The 17,714-nt window shown below is 40.2% G+C and overlaps 2 protein-coding genes across 3 annotated transcripts in view; both read left to right on the top strand.

Moving 5' to 3' along the window:
- The window catches only part of LOC112139907 (NLR family CARD domain-containing protein 3-like), a 385,294-nt gene that overhangs the window by 138,595 nt on the left and 228,985 nt on the right, over positions 1–17,714 (top strand). The window contains exons 4-7 of one of the 2 annotated variants that reach the window (XM_036214655.1): positions 2,780–2,947; positions 5,570–5,743; positions 7,699–7,745; positions 7,906–8,946. The exons of the other annotated variant lie outside the window; for it this stretch is intronic. Of the exons in view, the coding sequence (XP_036070548.1) occupies positions 2,780–2,947; positions 5,570–5,743; positions 7,699–7,745; positions 7,906–8,432 (916 nt within the window). The 3' untranslated portion in view covers positions 8,433–8,946. Of the gene's footprint in view, positions 1–2,779; positions 2,948–5,569; positions 5,744–7,698; positions 7,746–7,905; positions 8,947–17,714 lie in introns of those variants that run through there. 2 annotated transcript variants of the gene reach the window in all.
- LOC112139908 (NACHT, LRR and PYD domains-containing protein 12-like) overlaps positions 1–17,714 on the top strand; it is a 249,874-nt gene that overhangs the window by 89,020 nt on the left and 143,140 nt on the right. The window lies entirely within an intron of this gene.

Genomic DNA, 17,714 nt, shown 5'->3' with positions numbered 1-17,714 from the left:
AACTTTACAGTACACACAATCACACATACACACACACACACACACACACACACATATATATATATATATATATATATATATATATATAGAGAGAGAGAGAGAGCGAGAGAGAGAGCATATTTTTTGATAGTGGGAGAAAGCTGCAGTCCCCGGAGAAAGCCCACGCAAGCACAAGGACAACATGTAAACTCCACACAGAAAGGTCCCCCATTGGTGTTTCTATTTCAGGTCCCCCAGCTGTGATTTGATTACCTGACTCCAGTCAGTTTTGTTTGAAACCTAATAGCATAGACAGAATGGGTCTCATTGTTGATGATTCTCCACAGAGTGGACCAGCAGAGCTCAGAGTCTCCCAGTGGTGCGTCTGTCCAGCAGCATCAAACACAGCTGGACTCCATATTTCTGGTCTGTACATGAACAACAACTACTTTTCCATCATTCTGTTCACAGTCATCTCCATGCTGCACTTTGTACACCAATGGATTGTCAGTGTGTCCAACATGGAGCTGATGTTTGGCTCCATGACTTCACTCTGATTGGCTCATTCATCTAGAATTCTGTTGCAGCTGCTGGAGGACAACATTGTTACTTTTGTGAAGAAGGAGCTGAAGAAGATCCAGAAGATTCTGAGTGAGAGGGAGGATGAGGAAGAAATGGAGGAAGAAGATGAAGAGCAGAGGAGCAGCAGAGAGTCACTGATGAAGATCACAGAGAACTTCCTGAGGAGAATGAAGCAGGAGGAGCTGGCTGATCAACTGCAGAGTAGTAAGAGGATTTCTCTGAAGGTTTCTCCTGCTGGATAAATGAAGATTCACTGATGTCTGAGCATATGGAACAACATGGATTCAAATCCTGATTATTCAGCGCCGCAGTGTTTATTTAATCTGCTTGTTGTCTTCATTCAGGAGTTTCTGTTGCAATTTGTCAACATAAAGTCCAATCTGGTCTAAAGAAGAAGTTCCAGTGTGTGTTTGAGGGAATCGCTAAAGCAGGAAACCCAACCCTTCTGAATGAGATCTACACAGAGCTCTACATCACAGAGGGAGGAACTGGAGAGCTGAATGAAGAACATGAGGTCAGACAGATTGAAGTAGCATCCAGGAAAGCAGACAGAGCAGAAACAAGCATCAGACAAGAAGAGCTCTTTCAACTCCCAGCTGGAAGACAAGAACCAATCAGAACCGTGATGACAAAGGGTGTGGCTGGCATCGGGAAAACAGTCTTAACACAGAAGTTCACTCTGGACTGGGCTGAAGGCAAAGCCAACCAGAACATCCACTTCATATTTCCATTCACTTTCAGAGAGCTGAATGTGCTGAAAGAGGAGAAGTTCAGCTTGGTGGAACTTGTTCATCACTTCTTCCCTGAAACCAAAGAAGCAGGAATCTGCAGCTTTGAAGACTTCCAGATCATCTTCATCTTTGATGGTCTGGATGAGTGTCGACTTCGTCTGGACTTCCACAAGACTCAGATCCTAACTGACCCTAGAAAGTCCACCTCAGTGGGTGATTTGCTGACTAACCTCATCAGGGGGAACCTGCTTCCCTCTGCTCGCCTCTGGATAACCACACGACCTGCAGCAGCCAATCAGATCCCTGCTGAGTGTGTTGACATGGTGACAGAGGTCATAGGGTTCAATGATCCACAGAGGGAGGAGTACTTCAGGAAGAGATTCAGAGATAAAAAACAGGCCAGAAGGATCATCTCCCACATCAAGAGATCCCGAAGCCTCCACATCATGTGCCACATCCCAGTCTTCTGCTGGATCACTGCTACAGTTCTGGAGGATCTGCTGAAGAGCAGAGAGGGAGGAGAGCTGCCCAAGAGCCTGACTGAGATCTACATCCACTTCCTGGTGGTTCAGGCCAAAGTCAAGAGGGTCAAGTATGATGGAGGAGCTGAGACAGATCCTGACTGGAGTCCAGAGAGCAAAAAGATGATGGAGTCTCTGGGAAAACTGGCTTTTGAGCAGCTGAAGAAAGGAAACCTGATCTTCTATGAATCTGACCTGATAGAGTGTGGCATCGATATCAGAGCAGCCTCAGTGTACTCAGGAGTGTTCACACAGATCTTTAGAGAGGAGAGAGGACTGTACCAGGACAAGGTGTTCTGCTTCATCCATCTGAGTGTTCAGGAGTTTCTGGCTGCTCTTCATGTCCACCTGACCTTCATCAACTCTGGAGTTAACCTCATTGATAAACAACAGAAGACGCCAAATCAGTTCTACCAGAGTGCTGTGAACAAAGCCTTACAGAGTCCAAATGGACACCTGGACTTGTTCCTCCGCTTCCTCCTGGGTCTTTCACTGCAGACCAATCAGAGACTCCTACGAGGTCTGCTGACACAGACAGGAAGTAGCTCACAGACCAATCAGGAAACAGTCCAGTACATCAAGGAGAGGATCAGTGAGAATCTGTCTGCAGAGAAAAGCATCAACCTGTTCTACTGTCTGAATGAACTGAATGATGATTCTCTAGTGGAGGAGATCCAACAGTCCCTGAGTTCAGGACGTCTCTCCACTGATGAACTGTCTCCTGCTCAGTGGTCAGCTCTGGTCTTCATCTTACTGTCATCAGAAGAAGATCTGGAAGTGTTTGACCTGAAGAAATACTCTGCTTCAGAGGAGGCTCTTCTGAGGCTGCTGCCAGTGATCGAAGTCTCCAACAAAGCTCTGTAAGAACTCTAAATAAAATACTATTTAGTAAACAATTGAGTTTTATCTATTATTCAGCTGAAAGTATTTAATCAATAACTGTTGTAATTTTTATTACAGGCTTAGTGCCTGTAATCTGTCAGAGAGAAGCTGTGCAGCTCTGTCTTCAGTTCTCAGCTCTCAGTCCTCCAGTCTCATAGATCTGGACCTGAGTAACAACAACCTGCAGGATTCAGGAGTGAAACTCTTGTCAGCTGGACTGGAGAGTCCACACTGTGAACTGGAGACTCTCAGGTCAGGTTTTTGTTTCCATTCAAATATTGGTGTTACGCCCCATGTGGTCTAGGGGTGAGGGGCCTAACATAAAGGTAAATTAAATAAGTATTTAACAAAACACAACAAAAGGTCTCCGTAAAAGTATACCAAATTTTATTGACAAGAACACCCAAACCATAACTAAATGTGAAGCAAAAGGCTTCAGGGTGAACCAAGGCCAAAATAACAAACAAAACCCCAACTAACTCAACCCAGGGAGCTTACCTGCAAAAGAAACTGTAAAATAATGACAAACACTAACCTCCCTGGACTAACATAAACAGGAGAAAACATTTACTAAAGAAAATGGCGGTTCACCCCTACAGCTTCACCTAACTTAAACCCAACACTAAACACAGAACACAGAGTGGGACCTAACACAAAACACCAAAGAAACTACAAAGTGCGCACAAATCAAAGCAGGTGGAGAAGTTCACTGAGCTGCAGTGGAGACAGGTTGCAGCCCAGCTCCCTTCTCCTGGTCTGAAGGTCCAAATGGTGGTTTTAAAGGCTCCCCTCCTTCAGGTTTGACCAATGGGGAGCCACGCCTCCAGCACCACACCTGAAAGAAATAAGGAAAAAGAGACACAAAGATCCAAAACACATACAGGAGTCCCACTCTGAATAAAATCCACAGAACCAAAAAGAACCAACAGAACCCAAATACGGCCACAGCCGTAACACCCCCCTACTTAAAATAAAACCTCTTCTCCTAAAGAGATTTTCCCCAAGGGGGTGCTTACATAGAAACCCACAAAACAAACTGAGTGCTAGCCACAAAAAATACAAAGTGGTCGCCACTTCCACCCAAATGCTGGCACAACACAAAACAAACTGTGCGCCAGAACAAAACTAAAGAAGTTTGGTCAACAGATTTTCACCTTAGAAAAAAAAACCTGGGCAATGTGCCTCAGGTAACAGCTACACGAATGTATTGAAAATGCTACTGTCCTAGTAACATTTTCGTTGTTTGAATGAAAGGAGAGCTGGTAACTGATTTTTGGAGTCTCAACTCCACACATGTAATATGATTTGGCAAAGAGGCCACACTACACCAAATAGGAATCCTCCAGATTCTCGAAAACTGAAAAACCAAATGGATACTTGAAAATGAGTAATGAGCAAGGAAGTAGCGACATCCTCCATGGCAAACCTGGTCTGGAATAACGCAGCTGGGTCTGCCCCTTTAACGACTATGGCTGCAGCAGCCTCCACTCCCACACCGTCGCCTACACCACCTCCAACAGATTTCCACCAGCCAAGGTCCACCGTAGAATTCCCTCACTTCCTGCCCAAATCCAAAATGCTCTCAAGTTTTTAACAGCAAAAGAAGTCCCTGACTTCACCAAATGTAAATGACATAAAGGACCCATTAAGAAAAACTGTTAAACAAATTATGTCTCCAAGTACAAACAAATTTCACAAAGTTCAAAAAAACAAAATGGATATAGATCCCGGACGAGCCCCCAATTATGTTACGCCCCATGTGGTCTAGGGGTGAGGGGCCTAACATAAAGGTAAATTAAATAAGTATTTAACAAAACACAACAAAAGGTCTCCGTAAAAGTATACCAAATTTTATTTACAAGAACACCCAAACCATAACTTAATGTGAAGCAAAAGGCTTCAGGGTGAACCAAGGCCAAAATAACAAACAAAACCCCAACTAACTCAACCCAGGGAGCTTACCTGCAAAAGAAACTGTAAAATAATGACAAACACTAACCTCCCTGGACTAACATAAACAGGAGAAAACATTAACTAAAGAAAATGGCGGTTCACCCCTACAGCTTCACTTAAAATAAACCAACACTAAACACAGAACACAGAGTGGGACCTAACACAAAACACCAAAGAAACTACAAAGTGCGCACAAAAAATATCCTATGAGTGCGGAAATGATGGAAAATAATGATGGAAAATAGTTAGGCATGGTTTGGTCACTACATCTAAATTTGCCTACAATCCCAAAGAAGAAAAATGTTTACATTTTGAACATGAAGAAAAACAAAAAAAGCAATGCTTACTTATTGACCATTTTTGGCTAACAACCAGCGCTTTCAAACTGGCAAAAACATAGGATTGAAAAGCAACTTTTATAAGCAATGACTATGCAATTTTACGATGAGAAACTCAGCCTGATGCAAACTCTGCTGCAAATGTAAAGAATTGTAAGGAGAAGAACCAAGACATTGCTATTTAACAAATGACAGAATTAGCGCTGGAAAAAAAATAATTCTTAGCTTCTCTTTATATATGTAACTGGCTCTCTGAGAGAAAATTACTCTTTGTATTTCAACATTCAGAAAATGGCAAACCAGTTTCCATCAAAGACAGTTTTGATATAAGCTCCGCCTACTCTCACAGGGAACTTAAGAGCAGAAGTCATCTCTACATAATATATTTATTAACTCTTAAATCTCATCTTTAAGGTTTCAAACAACACATTTATTTGAGTAATGAAACTACAGTGTTGGGACATTTAAGAAGTTGGTAAAGTGTTACATTAGTATAGTGCCATTTAGTCTGTGTGAACCTGTGAGTAGCTTCAGCTTCACTGAAGTTCTCTCAAATTTTCTGCCTTGTGTTGTGTGTCTCCAGTCTGTCAGATTGTCTGATCACAGAGGAAGGCTGTACTTCTCTGGCTTCAGCTCTGAAGTCCAACCCCTCCTATCTGAGAGAGCTGGACCTGAGCTACAATCATCCAGGAGAGGCTGGAATGAAGCTGCTTTCTGCTGCACTGGAGGATCCACACTTTAGACTGGACACTCTCAGGTATGAAGAGACCATAAGAAGACATACATGTGACAGAGCTATAAATATGCTGTCTGTCTTTCACTCAGCTCTTTGTCCTGGATCTTTACAGATGATCTGATTTAGTCATTAGCCTTTACTTCTCCTCTCAAAATCCATGTCTGTCTTTTCCCTTTTTTGTTTTTCCAAAATGCTGCATTGAAGAAGGCATAAATATGTTTCATGCACAGACTATCAGCCTAGAAAACAGCAGAAATGTTAAGAAGCTGACACAGTCTGGTCATGTTTGATGGATTATTGTGGTCATCAGATCAACAAAAATGACCTTTAATTGACTCACTAAACATTGTGAAAGATCAGCAATGTGGTTTTCAGGCTGTCCTAGCACAATAATGCCTCGTTTCCACCGAGTGGTCCAGACCGGACTGGATCAGGCTGGACTAGACTTTTTAGCGTTTCCATTACAAATTGGACCTGGTAAGAAGGTCCGACTGGGACCATTTTATGACCCGCGTTGGTTGTAGGTCCATTGGAAAATAGAATGGATCCATGAGGGCAGAACTTCTGTCATCACACGAGGTAACCCATTGATTGGTGGAAAAGTTTTACAACAACAGAAAGCATCTGACCAGCACTTTTCTTGAAACAAGATCCAATCCGAAAGTTCTGTCCTCTTTTCAGATGGATTTTTCTTCGCCCCGGTGTTGAACTTTTCCTGTTTTGTTCCCGACCGTGGTTGGGGGACGCAGGAGAGATTTTCTCCGGGGCTGAGGAGCTGCTCCTCCTTCAGGCTTCTTCTCCGTGTTCGGAGCTTCATAACCTCCGGAGCGTGTGAAGCCAAAGAATCAGTCACGGTTCTTAGAGGAACTTTTTATTATTACATTTCCTTGCACTGCCAATTGACAACAACCGTTGGTATGCTAACGCACTGCCTTTTTTTCTTTCTCTCCACTCAGCGCGCGCTGCTTCCCTCATGGACTTTCATTGTCCAACACTCAATGGAAACGCTCACTTGAAATGCCAGGAACATTCTAAACCGGCCAAGAGGGGACCGGTCTGGTCCTCGTTTCCACTGAGCTGTGCGGACCAAACCAGTCCCCTCTTAGCCGGTTTAGAATGGTCCGGGCAATTCAAGTGATCGTTTCCATTGAGTATTGGGCCATCAAAGTGCATCCGGGGTGTAGACTGATGACAGATGTGCACCAAACCGGTGTGACTACGGCGAAAGAGAAGCTGCATCAACTAAATCAGAAACGGAGGGAAGATTAAAAACCGCAGAGGATCATTATAATACAGAGCAGAATTTATTATGTATGAAGCCAGCCTCTATCCTGCAGAACAGTCTATTGTTCTGAATTAAAAAAATAAATAAATAAATAAGCTCCTTATATTGGGCAATACTCCAATGTTCTTCAATAAATGTTTTACAAAGCATGATCAGAAGCGTTTTTGAAGACTATAAATCAGTAACGGACATTTTTCAGCCACGGGGGTCAGGTGAGACGGAAAGGTGTGTGGAGGGGTCTTCTGTATTTGTGGATTCAGCCTGTCTCCAATCTCCAACCCTACTATATGTAAAAATATATTGTTCTTTGTAAGAAAATTGTGGGGGAGAAGAAGTATACAGCCATAAAGAGGACAAAACTTTCAGTTTGGATCTTGAGTCGAGAAAATAGCTGGTTGGACGCTTGCTGTTGTTGTAAAACCTTTCCATCAATCAATGGGTTACATCATGTGATGACAGAAGCTCCGCCCTCACAGGTCGGTTCCATTTTTCAATGGACTTACGACCAACGGGGGACCAGAAATGATATTGTTCGTTCCAGCTTTACAGGTCCATTTTGTAATGGAAACACTCAAAAGTCCAGTCTGATCTGGGCAGCTCATTGGAAATAAGCATAAGACAATGGCAGCCATGTTTTGTCAATGTTTGCATTCTGAAATGTTCTCTGCTCTAAATCTCCTCTTTTTTTCAGGGTGGAGCCTGCTGGAGACCAATGGTTAACTCAAGGTCTGAGGAAATGTAAGTGTGGTTTTTGTCTGATTCATGGCAACAAAGCAGCTCACAATCAAACATCTTCAAACAGTCTCACCACTCATTTATGAGTCTTCATCAAAGTGTCCATCAATGAACAGATGATGGATCAATAACTGCATCTGGATTGTGTTTGTTTCTCCATCAGATTCCTGTTGCCTCACAATCGACACAAACACAGTGAACAGAAACCTCAAACTGTCTGACAACAACAGGAAGGTGACCTTTGAGAAGGAGCTTCAGTCATATCCTGATCATCCAGACAGATTTGATCACTGGTATCAGCTGCTGTGCAGAGATGGTCTGACTGGTCGCTGTTACTGGGAGGTTGAGTGGACAAATAGAGTTTCCATAACAGTGAGTTACAGAGGAATCAGAAGAAAAGGAAACACTAATGACTGTTTCTTTGGGGAGAACAATCAGTCCTGGAGTCTGATCTGCACTGATTATGATGGTTTCTATGTCTGGCACAATAATAATAAGACACCAGTCTGTTCTTCTGTCTCTTCCTCCCTCAGGGTAGCAGTGTATGTGGATTATCCTGGTGGTATTCTGTCCTTCTTCAGAGTTTCCAGTGACTCACTGATCCACCTTCACACCTTCAACACCACATTCACTGAACCTCTTTACCCTGGATTTGGGCTCTGGCCTGGTTCCTCAATGGTTCTGGGTTAATTTCAGTTGTAATGTTCTGGTTCTATTAGAGAAACTCTTTGTTTATCAGATGGCCCAGTATTATTTACAAAACGATTTTCAGATGAATCTATTTTGCCCGTTTCTTTCTGAAACTTATATCATATTAATTTCTATTAAACTTCTTTCCCCTTCAATTCTCATAGATTGAAGATGCTGTTTTTCCAGAATCCGAATGTTGTTCTGTTCCGTTTCCAGTCATAGAATCGGTGAATGTCATGTTTCTCTGAAGCTAAATAAATGTTGTTTTTGAATGCTCACAAAGGGGAATACGATGATTACAAACTAGATATAGACTTTAAAAGTTTACACCAGTTGCTTTCAATCAAAGTTTATCATCTTAAGAATGTATGCATTCTTTGGTATTAATTTAAACTCACATTTTATAATTTATCTTCTTGAATTCTATAGCAAATTATTTATATATTTAGGTCTGATCAATGCTACTCTTTTTTTCTAATTTGTAATTTGAAAGTTTTTCTCAATAAATCATTTCTCAAATTTTGACTAAGCATTATGTTATTCTGTGTAGAGGCTGATCACACAAAGACATCTAAGCTGGGTGCTTCTTGTGTTGGACAGATTTCATTTTCAGAAATAAAACTTTTTTAAGTTCTGGACTGGATGGAAATAGCAAGATTTCTGTCTCTCACGATTCAGGGTTGACTCCTGATCGGAAGCATGTGGGTTCAACTCCTGCCTTGCCCGCCCATGTGTTGAAGTATCTTTGGGCAAGACACTGAACCCCGAATTGCCTCTAGTGGGAGGGTGGCGCCAGTGTTCGGCAGCGGAGTCACCACCTGGGTGAATGGGTGAATAGGTCTGTGACTGTGAAGCGCTTTGGACCATCGAAGGAGGGTAGAAAGCGCTATACAAGTATGCGCCATTTACCATTTCTGTAACCTTTTAACACCGGAGTTGTCGCCGGCAACACATAATCATCTGTGAATCCAGATGGGAAATGTTTGAAGTCACCATTTCAACAGGATAAGGATTCTAGGAAGGATCTTCTAGTTCTGACATCACAAAGTTTCAGTTTGCTTCATAAACTGTCAGCAGCTCGATTTGAGCGGTGAAGCAGGCACGAAATGCAAATACCTGAAGTTTGACAGGTCGCTGCGTCGCATCTGCCAATCAGGAACTCAACTTTGGGCATGGGACTTTTCCAGTGACTATCAGCGGGTAGAATACTGATCTAATACAAGTGTTGCTGTGCCAAGATAAGCTATGTTTGAATTTTTTTTCCACCTCATATTATATGTAATACGACAGGGGGCACAGATTCTGTGAGGTCGCTGCTGCTCCAGCCGGCCAGAATCTGTGCCCCCAATAATTTGCAGTAGAAACAACAATTATTTAATACTTTTCTGTTGTTACATGCTTCCCTCACAAAGTTACTTTCATATATTGCTAGTTTTATCATAAAATAGTGAAACGTGTCATTTTTCTTTATTTCTTAACATGAGAAGCTGTCGTTTCACATAGAAATGTGGGGGGAAAATGCAAATATGATAAAGAAAAATTACTAATAAAAAAAAAAAAAACTCCCAAAAGACTCAGAATAGTGTATTGTGATTATCAACCTTCTTTTTTATACTTTTAGGGACAAAATGGGAGCGTTACAAACAAATCGATGATGCCCGAGACTGGGGATAAATATTCTGGCAGGAGGAACTTACTTTGGCACCACACCTGGGAAGCGTGGGGCTGAGAGCGAAGCACCGAAAATGGCACAAACTAGGAGCTGAAACCAAAGAATCGCTTTGGTGCCGGAAGCACATAAATCCCAATCGGTCTCCAACCCTACAGATCAGTGGCATTCGCTCTTGCGGTGAAGCTGATTCGCTCTATAAACCGGCAGAGATGCTGCGGGGTTTGCCAGTTTAGGTCTCATCGAAACATTAAAAAAGGAAAAAGGTCTCCTTATTTTAGATTTGAAACTGAAGGATCATCTGGGGAGAGGAAGATGTTTAATTCTGTTTGCAGAAATTATCTGTGATTGGAATGATGGACTTTCTTGAACATGCTTACACATATAAAGATTGGAGTCCAACTCCGGATTTGGCTTTCTGGAAGAAAGACTGAGAGAAGAGAAAGTGACCGAAAAACTGAGAAAAATTAAAGATGAAAGGAAATATTGGAAACAGAGAGAAATTTCTGTCAGCACTTCCTGTTCCAACTGCTGTGACACAAAGAAACATGAAATATATTAGATTTAAACCAGTGCAGGATCATTTTCATGAAGACTTCTGCATCAACCTAAGCCTCTAACCTACATATATAACTTGTCATTACAAACTGGGAGATTCCCAAACCAATGAAAATCACAGAAGTGATTCCTATATATAAGAGTTGAGACAAACACCTGTTTACAACCTATAGACCTATTTCTCTCCTTCCACAATCCTCAAAAATTCTGGAAAAGATATTCAATGACAAATTAGCTAAATTCATAGATAAATACAACAGAATAAATGAAAGCCAATATGGTTTCAGAGAGAACAGATCAACTTCAATGGCTATCATTGATGCTGTAGAGGAAATCACAAATGCTCTGGATACAAAGAAATATGCAGCTGGAATTTTCATTGACTTAAAAAAAGCATTTGACACTCTGAATCATGACATCCTACTGGACAAACTGGAAGTGTACAGGATCAGAGGAGTAGCGCTAAGTTGGGTCAAAAGCTATTTAACAGGAAGAAAACAATCTGTCAAGATTAATGAATTTACACCAGAGGCCAAAGGGATAAGTTGTGGTGTCCCACAAGGATCAAGTCTGGGCCCGCTGCTGTTCAATATTTACATCAATTATATATTCAGTGTTCCAAAACGTCTAAAACTAATTTTATATAGTAAAGACACAAATATTTTCTATTCTACAGACAATCAAAGGGAACTTATCGATGTGTTGAACACAGAGTTAATCAAAATAAAATCATGGATGAATTACAACAAACTATCTTTGAATCTAGACTAATCTAAAGTGATGATTTTTGGTCATTACAAAGCCAACACAGAGCTCTCAATTAAAGTTATGACTTAATCGAAAGTGTTACAGAAATTAAATTCTTAGGGATTGTTATTGATAACAAACTGAGTTGGAAGCCACACAGACACATACAAACTAAAGTTTCAAAAAGTATTTCAATTATAAATAAATCTAAATGTATATTAGAATACAACTGTAGATATTTATTGTACTGCTCCTTAATATTACCATATTTCACCTACTGTATAGAAGTTTGGGGTAATAATTCTAAGAGTTCACTACATCCTCTCTTTTTGATTAAGAAACGAGCCATAAGAATTATATATAAAGCCAGTTATCTTGATCACACTAACAATTTATTTTATCAATCCAGAATTTTAAACTGTATGACCTTGTTGATTTTTACACTGCACAGTTACTATACAGAGCTAGTGGGAAAACATTACCGTACAATATCCAGAAACAGTTCTTAGAAAATGAAGGAGGAACAAACTGAGAGGATGCAGGAACTTCAAGGTCAGATTGATAAGAACCACAAAGAAAAGTTTCTGTGTTTCTGTGTGTGGAACTAAACTCTGGAACAAGTTAAGTAATGAGCTCAAACAATGTTCAAGCATTTATACATTCAAGAAAATGTATAAAGAAACTCTAATTTCACAATATGAAGATAAGACGAAAAGATCAACTGGTGTTTGAATAATTCCAAATGTCTGAACTTGAATGTGATGAAATAATCAAAGTTTTTTGCAATCAATCAATGAGTTTTATGTTATGTAATATGCAGTGATGATTACTGAAAAGCTTACAATCACTATGGTATTAATTTTCTTTACTTGATCCAAAAATGTAGCAATGATTACAGGATTATTGTAATTATGTTTTCTAAAGATAATCAATGATTACTAGATATTGTTTGAATCATTAATGTTTACTGAAAAAATATAAGAATTCTTTCAGAGAATGTTTAATAAGAACTCTATCGTTACTTTAAAACTTGATCTCAATGTGTAATGATTATTTTTTCTGAATTTGTATTTTGATGATAATCAATGAGTATTGTATATCTGTTATATGATGTATGATTGATGTTACTGTTTGCTGAAATAATGTTTGATGAGATTAATAATCAAAAGGCACTTCACTTTACTATTGGGAATTACAAAAAAAACCCCAAAAAAACAACAACAACCAGATTACATTCATTCATTCATCTTCTTGTCCGCTTCTTCCCTTTCGGGGTCGCGGGGGTGCTGGAGCCTAACCCGGCTACTAATGGGCGAAGGCGGGGTACACCCTGGACAGGTCGCGAGTCTGTCACAGGGCCTCAATCACACACCCATTCACTCTCACATTCACACCTAGGGACTATTTAGAGTCACCAATTAACCTATGAAGCATGTTTTTGGATGGTGGGAGGAAGCCGGAGTCCCCGGTGAAAACCCACGCATGCACGGGGAGAACATGCAAACTCCACACAGAAAGGTCCCAGCCGGGAGTCAAACCGGGGCCTTCTCGCTGTGAGGCAAGAGCGCTAACCACTGCGCCACCGTGCAGCCCACCAGATTACATAGTTATGCTAAACAGTGAAATGAAGTAACTAAGTAGGGGTGGGATTATATAAGTTCGCTTCTTCCCACTCCTTTTCAAGCAATCAATCAAACTCTACTGACTTTAGTTAATTATCACAAAAATGAATGAAGAAAATGTGACATAAATGTGTTTTGTTTTCGTTTTCTATTTTCTAGTCAATGCATTTAATTGTTTCTGTAATGAGTTTGAAATAATTGTGTTTTGTCCTGTATTTTTTTCAATCTATGCTTGAAATAAACCAATCAATCAATCAATCAATCAACCTGGCATTCACTCTGCAGACCTACCTCTGTTTTCTGCTGTTAGAAAACAGAGATAAATCCTGATCAAATCCTCTGAGCTCAAAGCATTCTGGGAATAATCTGAGTTTTAAACTCTGATTAAATGATTTGATCAGAGTTTTTGTGAAATAAGAGAAAAGTTTGAAACCAGAACCTTGTTCGGATCCAGAACAAAGACGAGGAGCTGAGATGTGAAGACTAAAGAGGAAATATCAACTTGAAGCTTCATCTTCCTCACAGACAGCAGGTCTGTGTGAAAATGGGGGACAGACTGTCAGAGGTCATGTGATCAAATCCTGAAGAAACATTCAGGAGATAGACTGAAGCTGAGCGGAATGAACACAACATGAGGAAGTGATCTGTTTCTAAAGCAAAGCAAAAGAAGAAGAAGCAGAATCACTCATCTGAGCTGTAGCTGCGTTCACATGGTAAGTGGAGATTCTTCTTCTTTAGATCTTTGAAGAAACTGGACTTTGTTTCTTGAACTTTGTCTTCAATCACTTGACTGTTTGTTCTGAATATTTGGGGAAATTCTCCTTTCTCTGAAAACTCTCATCACTCTGCAGTTTAAAGCTTTGATTTTGATAATTTTTCTGACTCATCAACAAGAGAAAATCAATTCTCACTTATTGATCAGTTACTGTTTAACCAAAATATGAAGAAGGTAGAAACAACGGATGTTTTATTGAAAATTTTTACAAAATAAACTCTTGTTGTTTACAGAAATGAAACTGCTGACTCATTAAATTGGGACAGATCAGATGACTGCGGCTTCATGTAAGAACTTTCCAGAAAACATTAGAGTTTCTGTTATAAACATAAAAGAATATGAAGCTTTGGAGTGAAAATGTTTAAATTCTGACTCTCAAACCTTCCTGTTTTCATCACAGCAAATGGCAAAGTGTTACTTTTTAATCCTTTTTCAACACTACAGAGTTCATTACAGTCTCCCTCCAATGAAAATCATGCTTTTTGAGTTTTTAACATCTATGTGTAACATTTTTCTTCTGAAAGAGAAAAAATATAAAAAGAAATCATTTCGTTTTTGCATTTCTGAGTATTTTTCTTTTTAAATCGCTGTCAATCAAATGCCGCTGAAAAACTGTTTGAATTCCTGAGACTTGCTTATGTCATGATTGCCCGGGTATAGCATAGAGGCCGGAGAAGAGAAGATAACATCCCACGTCTGTGCTGTAAAGGATTGTAATTCAATGAAAGGCCATACTGATGTTATCTTTCATTATTTCCCCAAGGAATCTGAGAAAAAAATGGATTGAATTTATTGGTCACTTCAACATCAATAATTATTTGATTATTTGGGGAAAATGAGTCATTTTTCAGCTGGACGAAGAAAGAATCAGAGTTTTGTGAGAAGTTATTTTTGAAGAAGGATGCAGAATCCTGTATCAGAACACCACTAAATGGACAGCCAGCACTTTCACCGGTAGGTTTTATTTAAGGCTATTTTTCTGTACATATTTAGATGTGATGAGCAGAAAAATGCAGAAAAGTATAGCGTTATGGCATTGCGCACTCGTATTTTAATTGCGTCCAAGACGGGATTATTTTAAGTTTGCCTCACGTATTTAAAATGAAACTGAAAGGTAAAATACCACCAGCTGTCATAAATATGCTGTCCACGTTTTGATTAGCTCAGGACTAATTGCCACGCCCACACAGAGGGATTTTTTGAAAAGGAAGCTTCACATCAACAGGAAAAAATGCTTTTTAAGACATTTAGGTTGTGGATTTTTTGTTAAAAAATCCCAGTCCTAATTAAAACCCCAATGAGAACATTTAAAGAAAAAAAATGTCGTTGGGGGACTTTAAAAACTAATTACACTTTTCAGTGTCCAACAGATACACTGTGTGTGTCATTTATGATGACAGTGTTGGTGTAGGACTTATATTTGCTCACCAAACACCCAAGAGTGAGTATTTGTGATTGAATCTTGTCATAAATATACACTCTTGGGTGTTTGGTGAGCAAATATGAGTCCTACACAAACACTGATTGAATTTTAATCAACCTGAGACACACTGCCGACCTGTCCATGGTGTTCCCCGCCTTCACCTATCAGTAGCTGGGTTTGGCTCTGGCACCCCCACGACCCTTAAAAGGGACAAAGCAGCCAAGAAGATGATGAATCTTCATGATTCTCACTTCCTGTAGCATACATAATTACATCATGTAGGCAAGTTTACATTGTGAGGAGATTTTCATTTAAGACAGTTGGGTGTAACTGTTTGGTGCTAACTTATGTGACACAATATTTATATTGTACCTGTCAGGACTCACTCAGCCAGGAACTTTGAATTGGAAATTTAGAAACTTTTTTTTAAATGCTCTCGATTGATAGCTAATTTGAGTAGTCTTGAACGTGAATCATTGTTGCTAATTAGTGATTTAATACATGTGGCTGCATAGTTAAGATGTAGAATATCTGAATGAATGAAATTTGTTCTCCGCATTTCACCCATTCCCTGGGGGAGCGGTGAGCTGCAGACACAGCCGCACTCGGGAACCATTTGGTGGTTTAACCCCCCAGTCCAACCCTTTAATGCTGAGTGTCAAGCAGGGACAATGGGTCCCATTTTTAGTCTTTGGAAGACTCTGTTGGGACTTGAATCCACAACCTTCCAATCTCAGGGTGGACACTCTACCACAAGGCCACGAAGCAAGAGTCCTTTGTATGACCTGAGCATCAAAGGGCATCTCTGTAATTCTCTAGGTGAATAATCAACTTCCTTTGGAATAATAATTAGATTTCATAGGGTGTAGATGAGACAATAGCTGCGTTTACATGTGCGAAATGTCCTCGATTGGATCAAAGATCAGATTAGAATAGAACTGTGCACATGGGCCCTGAAAAACTTCATCCGATTGTAACAAACGTTTCCATGCGCCACACGGTTGATTGGAATAAATCATTCTGACATGCACAGAACTGTCTAAAATACCAGAAATAGTTGTAGAAGAAGAAAAAGCAAGTTCCGTTATAAACGAGCAAAGATGTTTTATATAGTGGGATGATACTCTGAATGTGCTTTTATTAATATAAATAATATTTTTAAGAAACTGATAGCCCATAATTCTCTAAATCCGTACAGCAATGTGCATCTTGGCAGCACGTAAACACGTGGGAATAACATCAGCCTTTATATTGTCTGGTAGGAAATATGAATTCACATAATTTTTTTCACACGGTTTCTCAGGACTTGTCGGTGTGTGGACAGGCATTTCCGAATAGACTGCGGTCCGAAGCTCAAACCGTAACAAGCACCCATCCCGACCCCCCTGTTCACAGACATGAATGCTGAGATGCTCAAAGAAACGGTTCACTTGTGGAGAGCCCCCAATCGGTCCTGTTTGCACTTCAAAGACTGTCATTCCCTCTATTTATGAAATACAATCCAGCACAGGAATGACACACGATTGTGTGTTTACATGCACGTCAATCGGGTCAGCAATCGGTATAACCCACCTATCTCGATCAAAAGGAAATTTGGATCCGAGTGAGCCTGATCAGACCAGAGTATTCCAAATGGCGTTTTTAAATGACACATTTTAGTTCTCATCAGGCGTTTACTCCGATTACTTGTGGCCATGTAAATGTGGCTATAGACAAGAGCTAATTTCTACACTTTGAGTGTAGATGCAGTCAACATCAGCAGTGTTATGTTTCATCCAAACAGAGTCAAATAATGTCTGCAAAAGAGTTTAATAAACTCTCACAGTGTTGGAATTTTACACTATTTTTTGTATTACTTAACTAACTCTAGTGGATAGTGTTGTTTTGATACTGGAAATATGGATCCAAAAAAATCACTGAATTTGGTGTAAACTTTACTCCTATGAAACAAAATTTACACAGCCTATTTTGCTGTGCTCAGTTCAAATATTTGTATGAATCAAAGTTCATCTGACAGTCTCCCTTTGAGCTTTAAGATGAAGAATTCCAGTCTTTCATTCTTTTCACTTCATTTTTTTATTTCTGTCTGTTTTCTTGTTCTAATTATTTTTTCCTGAATTTGTTGTCTCTTTGTCAAAGTGACTGAATAGAAATGTTTCTCCATCATGGAGTGCTTGCTGCTGCAGCTCCATGTCTTCATCTGGTGGAGGGAGAGCAGAAGTGCAGCAGCTGATGTTCAGCAGCTTCCTCTGCCTCCCACTGCTGTCTGACTGCATTCACTTGAACCTGAGAGGAAACACAAGAGAAGAGCCCATCAGTGGAGGAGCAGCTGATCTGTTAGTGAAGGAGGATCAGAGCTGATGATGAGTGTTTCCTCTGCAGGTGAAGGTAGAAGGTGTGTGTGAGCTGATCCAGTGGATCCAGTGAATCCAGCAGCATGGATCAGTGTGAGGACACACAGGAGGGAGCCCCTCCCTCTAAAAGCACT

Source organism: Oryzias melastigma, linkage group LG2, assembly GCF_002922805.2.
Source record: "Oryzias melastigma strain HK-1 linkage group LG2, ASM292280v2, whole genome shotgun sequence".
NCBI classification, from domain to species: domain Eukaryota; kingdom Metazoa; phylum Chordata; class Actinopteri; order Beloniformes; family Adrianichthyidae; genus Oryzias; species Oryzias melastigma.
The sequence above is the reverse complement of the archived record's forward strand: the minus strand, read 5'-3'. Positions and strand labels throughout refer to the sequence as shown.